This window comes from Polyodon spathula, chromosome 10 (genome assembly GCF_017654505.1).
Source record: "Polyodon spathula isolate WHYD16114869_AA chromosome 10, ASM1765450v1, whole genome shotgun sequence".
NCBI lineage: Eukaryota > Metazoa > Chordata > Actinopteri > Acipenseriformes > Polyodontidae > Polyodon > Polyodon spathula.
Window position 1 is genome coordinate 40344310 of NC_054543.1, and position 11980 is coordinate 40356289.

Here is an 11980-nt window from a genome sequence, read left to right on the forward strand (position 1 = left end):
AGGTTAATGATATTTTATATTAGTAATTTGAAATTTAGAGTGGCGAAAACACTCACTCCTGAATTTAATGATGTAATTTTGTTTGAGTTTTTAAATATAAAACCATTCACACACAAAAAGAACACGGGTAGTTAAATGGGATTGTTTTTCATCTTTGGTTAAAAAAAAAGTTAATTAGTAATCTAGCTATAAGAGACCAAGTAAAAGTTTCAACATTAAAACAGGGTATATTTTATTCCCTACAAAAAATTAACCTCAAAGCAATTTGCAGTTTATTATTTTTGTTTCCTAACATGAATGCTTCCTGGAAATCAAAACATTCTGAATTTACACCATTTCCAGTACAAACTTTGCAATCAGATAGATAAGGTTTCTCTTTATACAATCTTTCATAAAAACAAGCAGCATTTCAAAATTCCACTGTATGAGTAGCAACGGAATTATATAAACAATGCATGCAAATGCAGTACATGAAACCATAACACTGATAAAAAGTACAATATCTAGACAAATGATAAAATACAAGACATATTCATTAAACAAATAAAACCACAGATCCAACTGCATGGTTAAAACACACAGTGTTGAGGAAAATTATCCAAAAACAAGTGCAAAATAAAACATTTCAGTCTATGTTTCCAAGTTTTAATCCTCCAGTGTGTAGTTTGGATTCACAACCAAAAATGGATCCTCCCCTGTTTCAGCCTCTGCTGCTTCTGCCGATCCTTTTAGACCGCTCTGCGTCAGCTCAATCAGAATGTGGTCCTTTAAAATAAAACAGACATCCGAATTACTGCCATCCTTCAAGTAAACACAGGTAGCTTTGGTTCTACGTGTCCTTCAGAATGCAATAAATGCCTATATTTAAAATGCCATAATTATTAACCATATCACTTCAGTACTTACATAATGAACAAGTCTGTGAATGACTTTTTCAATCATTTTCTTTTTGTTAACAAGCTCTTCTTCAGAATCAATTTCAGATTCTATTTCCTTCAGGTACCAGTTTATCAGTCCACTTTTCTTAAGTGTAGATTCGTCTTCCTCTGCCGGGAATAAAAAACAAAAAAAAATGTAAGCCTATATTTGTCCCCACTACCAGTCACTTATTTTATTTATTCATTTTTACAGCAACACATTATTTGTCACTTAGTATTTGCATCTTGTAAGTTGGTGGTTCTAAAAGTCTTAGGGCAGTTAGACATACATGAGAATTTCATGAATGTATTACTAAAAATTATTATATATATATATATATATATATATATATATATATATATATATATATATATATATATATTATATATATTTTTAACCCTTTGCGGTCCTATGTCAGACCAGGTCCGACATTACAATTTTCCCTTTCCAGTCCGATATCATCAAAAAGACGTCAGGCACAGGTCTCTAGTTGTTTTTTCTCCGGAAAAAGCAGAGAAAACCTTTCAATGGCCGAGTGAGATCGAGAGGAGCTGAATGAAGCCCAAAAAAAAAAGTACCACCTGGTACATAGCCCCTGCACTGCTGCTTCTGCATCCAGCGCTCAAAGAATATCATGGACATTTGCAGAGTTGAGATTTTATAGTAATAAAATAATGACTTGGATTGCATTACTGAGGAGTTTGGTGATAAAACGAGTGATCAGGAGAGGATTTATCATGACTATGAAGAGGTATGTGAAAAATACAGCGAACAAGGGGTGGGGCTTGGCTGGAGATCTAATATTGATACCCTTTTGCTATGCAGGGCCTTCTAAATCTATTTTACTCATAAAAAAATTAAAACGGCACGTGTGAAAATAAATTGGACCTGATGTGCCCGACAAGCGCTGAATAAATGGACCGCTAATGGTTAAAAATGACATTCAGATGACCACCTATTCATAACAGATAGCTTCTGTTAGCTATTCTGAAGCAGCACTAACCTTCCTCTGCCTGTCGGAGATGGAGGACCACAAGGTTCGAAATCCGGCGGTACTCAGTGAAAGACAGTATGAGAGACGGTTGAGCAGCCGAGCCACTGACCCCATTTTCAGCATGTCCACTGATTCCATGCGCATCACCACTGACCCCATTTGGTACAACCCCATCATTACCTGTTGAAGTAAGTTTTTGCATCATGACTCATGAATTTGTTCACCAGATATACAAGTGCACCAAAAAATGCTTTATCAGTGAGATGCTATATTAATTATATAATAACATTTAACAAATACCTTAATTACGTAACCAGGAGGATGTGCTGTTACTTCATGTAATAGTAAATAAAATACATGAAAAACTGTCTTCACCTTTATATAACCCCTGCTCCAAAGTATAGCATTACTTATATAGAATATGCATTATATCCCATTTAGATACTAGGAGGTCAAATAAGAAAATTAGAGGTATCCCAGTGGCATAAACTGCACACCATTAACACCATGTTGCACTGCTGCATCCTCTTCCTCTGGCTCCACCTCTTCCTGGTCCAAATTGACATCTGGAGTCTCCACCCGGATGATGGATTTGTTCAGCAATCGGAAAGCTTCCTTGACATGCTTTGGTTGCACCTGCAAGACAGCAAGCGGAACAGAGGACACTGATGAAGCCACTGCAATTCAAATTTGACATTAGTTCAGAAACAGGCTCAAGTTATTGCATTTAGGATCAGTGCAGATGTGAAACCCTAGTGCACAGGGGGTTAGCTAGACTGAAGCAGATCCAGTTCCTCACCTCATCACAGCAATGCATCCTGGCCATGCTTTCAGACAGGCGGATCATACTCTCCAGCTGCCTGACAGTGATCCGCCAAGCCGACTTGGTGACCCCTGATCCGTCTCTCTGGCGTAGGCGCTTGTACTGCTCAACGATGAAATCTTCTGACTCCTTTGAAATCTGAAAGAGGACAAAATTAAAAAGGAACAGCTTAATTTTACAAACCGTTAAAAACCCTCTAGGTCAAAACATTAACAAGTAGGGGCTTGGTTTACTACAAACTGACCATTAAGGTTGGGTTAGTTACCTTTGGTTTGAACTGCCTTGCAAAGAGCAGGTACCTCCGAACTTCATCCAAGGTATAGAGGCGTTCAACAGACTCTTCAATTCTGGAATGGAGATCCACTATACGTCTGGCTATGGCGTAATCCGTGACCTGGAACAATAAGAGACAAAATGAATATCGGCAAGAGTCATACATAAAAGCAGCTTTAAGTTTGCAGATAACAAGGAGAGGACATAGGGTATGTGCTGTTCAGTTCTTACCTCATTGCAATCGTCTACCAGAATGAAGAAGAGATCGAATCTGGACATGATGGGTGCAGAAAGATTCACATTCTGTTTCAGGGACTTTGACCTGTCGTAGCGCCCACCAACAGGGTTTGCTGCTGCTAAAATGGACGTCCGGGCATTCAGGGTGGCCTGTTAAAGGCATGAGTTTAGAAGATTTCTAAATTAACCAGGTGTCAGCCATTGCTTCAGTCAAATTTTCTCCAACCCGTCACCGTACACTTCACAGTTTGCTCACAAGTCCTACCTACGTCATCGTGTTTATCACCAGGTGCTTTACCTTGACTCCCGCTTTGGTGATTGAAATAGTCTGCTGCTCCATGGCTTCATGGATAGCCACCTGATCCTTTAGGTCCATCTTATCAAACTCATCAATACAGCAGACTCCCTACCAAACAAACAAATTATCCATTACAATTTAAGAATCTCACTTGACATACGTTAAATTTAGCGAACATTCAAAATAGCCGAATTAATTATTTAATCAGCTGTACCGAATGTAACAAAACAGTACATTCTATATAAAAGTGCATTACAGTTTTGACCTACTCAGCTAGAACAAATTCTCACAGCAACATAAAAACTAGATGCACAAGAAACACAAGTTTTTGGCCTTTCTATATTTCTTTATCTTATTACTGATGGAAGTGTAACTTTACAGATGAACTACTTACATTGTCAGCCAGCATCAGCGCGCCAGCCTCAATGACAAACTCATGGGATTCTTCATCCCTCACTACAGCAGCAGTCAGCCCGGCAGCACTGGAGGCTTTTCCACTGGTGTATACAGCTCTGGGACTGAACTCTTCAATATGCCTGGGGGGACAATGACAACATAAAACTATTTTTTTAGTTCCTTTATGTACAGTACCAACAGCAGATTTCAATGGTGACCTCATCTAAATGTAGATAGAAGCAAGCCAAGGCCAACAACAAAATAAAAAAAAAATAAGGAGCGAGCCATGGCAATGCAATAGGTTCCAATGCAGAGAGACGTAGTGTTGCCAGGTCTGCGGTTTTCCCACAGAATTCGGCTACTTTAAAAACACAGCCGCGGGAAATATTAAGGAGTCGCAGGTTGATAATACAATTAGAATAGTGGTATAACTTTAAAAAATTTAAACTTTTTTCAAGTTTGCAATATTGTTTGGGATACAGTACCAGCATTAGTATTTCAATAAAGGGATCACGCTGTAATTTGGTTGCTTCTCTGGTATGAATGTTTATTTGTCCCTTCAGAGCTTCCATACAAATTTGCTGATTTGGTGACACATGGATGAGCTGTACTGGGGCTTGTAGTTTGTATCAAATTTATACTAGGTATCTTTTCTTATTAAAGCTTTTGATTGTTTGTTTTTTAATGCATAGGCCTGCATGTTAACAATAAGCTTGCTTTCAGTTGAAACAAATAATTGGGCTATTTTTGCAGTGAATTTTGGCTATAAACCCAGCAGAAATCTGGCAACCCTGTTTCAGATACCCACTTGAGGAACTGGCTCTTTGCAGTACTGGGATCTCCAACGATACAGACATTGATGTCACCACGCAGCGATGTCTTCTCCATTGTGGTCTTGGGAACTCCTCCAAACAGCATCAACAGGATGCCTCTCTTCACCTCATCATTACCTAACAGAGAAACAACAAAACATGGATGAGGATGACAGCATTCTCCATCAAAACCTCAGTAGCTCAAAGACTTCTGGTTTAACAAGCATACCATGGCGAGCAACACTACTTCAACCAAAACCTCACAAGATGCAGTTTTTGACTGAGCATAAGATAACTGGTTTATGTAAATATGCTAACAGTTCTATAAATATTTCCCTGTAGCTGCTATTGGTTGTTAATCAATCCAGTATAGCCAACCTCTTACCGTGTATGGTGGGGAAAAGGCTTGTACAGAGGTTGTGGTACAGGTTCTTATCCTGGCTCATCTCAAACACCTTCTCCCACTCCTTCACCGACATCTGGTTCTTAATGCTCTCAGCAGTCTGCTCTTCATCTCGTAGCTCCTTACCGCCGAACTAAATCAGCACAAAGGAGTTCCTTTTACAACACTGAAGAACCAACTACTTAGAGTTGACATTTGTGTTCTAACTGGTAGGACAGCTAGACTAACATGGTGCAGAATACAGATGGCGTAATATTTTGTAATAAATGTAGCAGAATTCGTGCCCTGTGCTTTAACAGGGTGTTTTATTTAAACGTTTACCTAATAAAATTAGAAAAATGCAGTTAGAAATGTAGAACCAGTCTCTCTCTGTTTCTGCACTAACTTATGAATGGCCGGCTTTGACGGTGGCTCCCCGTATTTCTTAACAGGATATTTTCCTTTAAATAATTCTCTGCACATTTCGTATGATTTTGTTTTAGTATGTTTCAACCAAAAAAAACATGTTGCTTGATGTTTAACGTCATACTTACAGTGGCTCTCAAAAGTATTCACCCCCCTTGGACTTTTCCACATTTTGTTGTGTTACAACGTGGAATTAGGAGTTTTTGCCACTGATCAACGCAAAAAAGTCTATAATGTCAAAGTGAAAAATAAAATCTACAAATTGTTCTAAATTACAAATATAAAACAGAAAATAATTTATTGGATAAGTATTCACCCCCTTTGCTATGACACACCTAAATAAGCTCTGGTGCAACCAATTGTTTTTAGAAGTCACATAATTAGTTGAATGGAGTCCACCTGTGTGCAATTAAGGTGTTTCACATGATTTCAGGTTAAATACACCTGTCTCTGGGAGGTCCCACAGTTGGTTAGTACATTTCCTAACAAAACTACATCACGAAGACGAAGGAACATTTAAAGCAAATCCGGAATAAGGTTCTTCAAAAGCATCAATCAGGCGTAGGGTATAAGAACATTTCCAAGGCACTGAATATCCCCCGGAGTACAGTAAAGTGCATTATTAAGAAATGTACAGCATATGGCACAACTGTGAATCTGTCTAGAACAGGCCATCCTCAAAAACTGAGTATCCGGGCGAGAAGGGCACTAATCATGGAGGCCACCAAGAGGCCTATGACAACTCTAAAGGAGTTACAGTATTCCACGGCTGAGCTGGGAGACACTGTACATACGGCAACAATAGCAAGCCATTGTTGAAAAAAAAAAAAACTCACATCAAATCTCGGCTAGAGTTTGCCAGAAGGCATGTGGGAGACTCTGAGACTAAGTGGAAAAAGATTCTATGGTCTGATGAGACTAAAATAGAGATTTTCAGCCTCAACGCTAAGCGAGCCTAACATTGCACATCATCCTGTGAACACCATCCCTACCATGAAGCATGGTGGTGGCAGCATCATACTATGGGGATGCTTCTCTGCATCAGGGCCTGGAAAGCTTGTGAAGATAGAGGCCAAAATGGATGCAGCAAAGTACAGAGAAATTCTGGAGAAAAACCTGCTGAAGTCTGCAAGAGACCTGGGACGTGGGAGAAGATTCATCTTCCAGCAAGACAATGACCCCAAACATACAGCCAAAGCTACACTGGAGGTGCTTAAACAAAAAGGTCAATGTCCTGGAGTGTCCCAGCCAAAACACCGGACCTCAATCCAATTGAGAATATGTGGAAAGAGTTGAAAATTGCTGCTCAAAGGTCCCCGTCCAACTTGACGGAGATTGAGCATCCAAATAGACTCATGGCTGTAATTGCTGCCAAATGTGCCTCTACCAAATATTGACTCAAGGGAGTGAATACTTATGCAATCAATTATTTTCTTTTTTGTAATTGTAATTAATTTAGAACAATTTGTAGATTTTATTTTTCACTTTGACATTATGGACTTTTTTTGTGTTGATCAGTGACAAAAACTCCTAATTAAATAAATTTTGATTCCATGCTGTAACAATAAAATGTGGCAAAGTCCAAGGGGGGGGTGAATACTTTTGAGAGCCACTGTAAAACAGAAAAAAACACAAAAACACCAACACATTCCTTGAATAAAACACATATTCACTCTTTTACAGCTCACCCTCAACTGATCTGATCCACCTTATTACAGCCCCCATATGGCAGTCAAGGTCTGAACTAAAACGAGACTAGTGTTAGATTCCCCTGTCATATCTTGAAAAGGAAAGGGAAATCTAATATTCAAACTTTATCATTCTAAGTTAGGAGGCTGTGTTGTCCAGTGTAAAGAAATGGGCTTGTAACCAGGAGGTGCCCGGTTCAAATCCTAGCTCAGCCACTAACTCATTGCGACGTTCTTGTAAGTAACTCTGCAGCTGATGCATAGTCCACACACCCTAGTCTCGTATCTTGTAAAGCGCTTTGTGATGTTGGTCCACTATGAAAAGAGCTATATTAAAATTATTATTTATTATTGGGTAAACTTAAATAAAACACCCTTGGAGAAAAAAAAAGTTACAGACAGTTACCAAAGAACGGGTCAATGTGTTGAACTAACAGGTTGGAAGGGCAAAAGGGCTCTTAACTACCTACAGCGGAGCAGATAGCAAAGTGTCAATCTGTATTACTTTCATTTTATGGCCCTCAGACCCCCTGCTCCTAACTCACACATACCCGGGGATTAGTCGGTGCCACATAACAGGCTAGGAAGGCCAGCTTGTAGGAGAGGTCCCTCACTCCCAGAGCTCGCAATCCTCGGACTCCCTCGTTTTCATAACCCTCTGAGCCAGCAACACGGGAGCTTGTCTCAGAACGCGAACCTGAAAAAGAAAAGTCACCACCGGAGTTAAAATGCCTCCAAACAAAATCAAATACATCAATAAAGACCTCCTTTAGGTGGGCCGTTGAGATGATTAAAGCAGATTGTACTACAAAGCAATAACAAATTCAGGAAGGGCCTCATTCGTAAATCAGAGAGAGCAGTAGTCAATTAGTAAAACAACCAGCTTTGAATAATATTCCAGGGTGAAGACAAGTCAAAGGCTAATACCTGGGGAAGAAAGCTGTGACACATCAGGGACAACAATCAGAGTGCCGGTAAAGTCACACTTGTCCCCAGCCTGGGCCGTTTCCACTGCCTCGGCACGCAGGATCACCTCCAGACTGCGAGGGATGCTGCCACGGGGCAACTCTGCCTGCGTCTCCTGAACACGAACCTGAAGAGGAAGATGGGGAGGTTTGTTTATATTTGTACAAAGCAAAAACAAAACAAAAACAGGGCCTCATATTCGTAAACCAGAGTGTGGTAATCATTCAATGGCATCTTTTTAATGTTGTACAGACTTTGGAAAACAGAGACTATAAGTGAAGTTTACAATAAAACCCCAGAAACGACCAAGACAAACAAACAAAAAACAGCAGCTTTGGTTCACCAAATTCTTCACAGTAGTTGTTCAACGTACCTTCTGAAAGTCAACAAATCTTGATTTGTTGGTGTCTAGCATGAATCTCCTCCTATTGCTACAGACTGGGTTTCGGCAGATGTTGGGCTGGGTGTACTTGAACTGCTGCTCTACATCTTTAACCACAGTCTGGCAGTCGAGACACAGGAACGTGCCACTGACCAGCTCAGGGTGAACAGGGTGGGTACGAACCACCTGGCCGCTGATCCGTACCAGAGCGCCAACCCGTGCAGTCGTTAATTCCCTGATCCTGGACAGGAAAGAGGATTGGGTCTCAGTGAGCAGGAGGAGCAATGGCTTTAATATCTGTAAGTGAGCAACAGCTGACCTAAGCCATGAGAAACACACTGCACTGATGTACAGTGAACACAGCCAGCACATCTGATTTAATTCCACTGTTCTCTTTGACACGTGTCGCATTGCTTACCAAAAACAACTCAAATTCCTTCAGCTTAGAACACATGACCCTCTAATAATGATCCGTCTAAGAAACTGCAGGTGATCTTGTGAAAATAACACCTATCTACTGATAATTAAGTTATTTATTTAATACTTAAGGATAACCAATATGCAAGCAGTATTTCAATTTACAACTCTTTCTAATTTATGGTTTCACATGGTCTTTTTAATAGCCTGACACCAAACAGATGTAATGCATTCTTACTTGTGTCTTGATGGCAGATCCTGGATTGCCAGATAGAACTCCTTGTTGGCTGGAATCATATTCCCGTGATCTCGAGCAAAACTTCGCACAGCCCGGCACAGAAAAGGATACACTCTGAAAGGAAACCATGTGTAATGGGATTACTTTTTTTTTTTTTTTTTTTTTTTTTTTTTTTTTTTTTAAAGATACAGCCATTTATTCATATGACAGTATTTGATAATGTTCCATCATACACCCTGCTGCTTTCTCTCCTTGTTTACTTAAAACATTCACTTTAGCATATGTGCAAATGGATCACAACCAAAATTTACTTCAAACTTGCCAAGTGTTGGTTCATTACCTGTAGTACTCCTCCTGAACAGTGGTTGCAAGCTCTTGGTTAAACTGCTCCAAATCTGCAAAGCTTACAAGCAGAGTGTTCCTCTCGGGACGAATCAGCTCCTCTGCATCACGCAGGTACTTCACATCCCCATCACTGTTCTGAAACCTGGGAGATAACTAGGAGTTTAACTTCCGGTTTAAAACTCTTCTGTAAACTGTCCTGAAATATGCACATTTTAAACTGATGAAAAACAGAATAGCTAAGGACTAACCACCATAAGAATACAGGATGAAGCAGTTTATAAATATAAATTAATTACAGGAACATGTAATAACGTAAGTTTATTTATTTATATAGCACTTTTCACAAAGTGTCTCAAAGTGCTTTACAATACAGTAAAAAAAAATAAAAATAAAAAAATACAGAATTAAACCTTTTACAGCAAAATTGGCAAGTAAGCAACAACTTGGTTTAAAAACAGAAATACAGTGAACAAGTTTAAAATAATAAGATTGATACATAAAATTAGAATTCAAAAGCTAAAAACCTCGAATTAAACATTAAGTGACTCTGCGTCTCTGAATCGGATGATGTTGACATCACTGTTTTTGGTTATGTCTGGGAACAGTTTAGGGTGCAATAGTCAGATTATTAATTTTGTAGTTTTTAAAGTTAATATAGAACACCAAATACATATACTTTTCACATGAAATGTACACTTTTTTTTAAGTAATCTGAATAGGCAAAAACCTTATGTTTGAGCCTCCCACCCCACCAGAATGGTTTCCTTGATGTTTTATTAGCGCACTGGAGTAATTTAAACAGATTACAGTGTCATCTCCCGGCTTGATGACGTCACTCACTGCAGACCATGGCGCTGCAGAAACCGTGGAAGAACAGCTTTTGTTTGAGAAAGACACAACTTAATGTGCATCAGAGGAACATTGCAGAAATCAAAACAACATTCAACAGTCAAAAAAACTAGAACACTTAAACTAATTTAATGACTAAACAATGTAACACGTGGGTTGCAGCATACAATGTGAAATGGCATTTGTATGCCGAATAACCTTATCGTGAAACTTTTTAAGGAAGTTAAATTAAACAGACCATGCCAGAAATAAACAATGAACTAACTTTATAATTAAATTTTTTCCATGCGTTTTTTTTTTTTTTTTTTTTTTTTTTGCACACTTGCAAAAAGACAGGCCAAGCTCTCAACCTGTTGCACAAACGGTACTACGGCTGATTTCAATCTTAAATTTAGTATTCGAATAGTCTCAGCTGCTACAACCTACAACCTTTTTATGTTGACGCGAAATGTTCTAATCTCCTACAAAAGTACATTACTAAAATATAATAATCATAAATGTGTTCATTGGTTAGTTATTCCCCACAGATACAGCAGAATATCGCCGTAATTGTGTACTTGTTTTTAACTGGGACCTCGTCTTACAGGCCATAGTTTAATGCACTTAATTAAATTATATTGTATAATACTCACTTTTAAAAACCACATTCAATATTAACACATTTTAATATGATAATTCACACAGCTGCAAATGTTAAAATACAAACCAAACATAAGAGAAATATACTGCATTGTTTCTGTTGCTATATTTGTACTTACTCTTCTAAAAAGTCCTGAAACAATTTCTGACACTTCTCTGCCAAGTCATCCTTAACGTGTTGGCCGTTGGCTCCAGCTGCGGGTTCCGGGATATCCATATTTTCTTGAAATGTTGTAGAACTCGGTTTTACGTTTTTATTAAGTTCTTAGTACATGTACACCAGAATGAATCACTCACACACCTCTCCTGCAACACTACTCAGGAGAAATTCGCGCCGGTCTCTAACCCACGTGTTCTCTTTCGCGCCACCAATAGCCAATTCAGTGAGCCCTTTCCGAAAAATTACTTTTGCCCTGAGTTTTTTGGCCAATCCCAGCTGCGAGAAAATGTGTGGGGGGAGTGGTTTGTAACCATACCAAAATACATAAAAAATGGACGCAGCTTGAACTTGGATCTTTGTTATGTCGTGTTTAAAATTGCTTACTTGTTCAGGAAGGTTATTGTATATTACTGAACACTGCCTAACACGTTAGTTTTGGTCGTAACTTATTTTTAAAAAGTGTTGCAGTTGGAGTCCATTACATAGTGTGACACACTGTAAACGCAAACCTTTTAAAAACAGATGATCCCCTTTTCTCTCTTACCAAATAATATCATTTGAACTCTTCCAGTGTGAAAATGATCAGGATTCATTTCCAATTACAATAAAACATTACCTCACATAGCAGATACCCAACAACCGAACATCGTTTCATAAGATATGTTATTGCAGTTGGGTATCACACTATGTATGCTATACAAGACCTTTTATGCATCAATTGGTCTATTAGAAACTTG

The 11980-nt window shown here is 38.8% G+C and overlaps 1 protein-coding gene across 1 annotated transcript; it reads right to left on the reverse strand.

Annotated features, from left to right (window-relative positions):
* Positions 1–215: 215 nt before the first annotated feature.
* LOC121322312 (zygotic DNA replication licensing factor mcm6-B-like) lies at positions 216–11979 on the reverse strand. Its single transcript, XM_041262101.1, has 17 exons — positions 11203–11979; positions 9591–9737; positions 9251–9364; positions 8587–8836; positions 8175–8340; positions 7799–7944; positions 5137–5287; positions 4748–4889; positions 3938–4079; positions 3544–3651; positions 3240–3395; positions 3001–3129; positions 2712–2873; positions 2410–2548; positions 1922–2092; positions 907–1046; positions 216–765 (listed from the first exon to the last, which is right to left on the reverse strand). The coding sequence occupies exons 1-17, from the start codon at positions 11298–11300 to the stop codon at positions 646–648; spliced, it is 2481 nt and encodes an 826-aa protein (XP_041118035.1). The 5' UTR covers positions 11301–11979; the 3' UTR covers positions 216–645.
* Between the last annotated feature and the right edge of the window lies 1 nt (position 11980).

Excerpts from the sequence above, each read along its gene's own strand:
- LOC121322312 (XM_041262101.1), bottom strand. The coding sequence starts at position 11,300 with ATGGATATCCCGGAACCCGCAGCTGGAGCCAACGGCCAACACGTTAAG. Across the intron at positions 2,549-2,711 it reads GGATGCATTGCTGTGATGAG|GTGCAACCAAAGCATGTCAA; the intron begins GTGAGGAACTGG and ends GCTGTCTTGCAG. Across the intron at positions 2,093-2,409 it reads AGTGCAACATGGTGTTAATG|GTAATGATGGGGTTGTACCA; the intron begins GTGTGCAGTTTA and ends TTACTTCAACAG.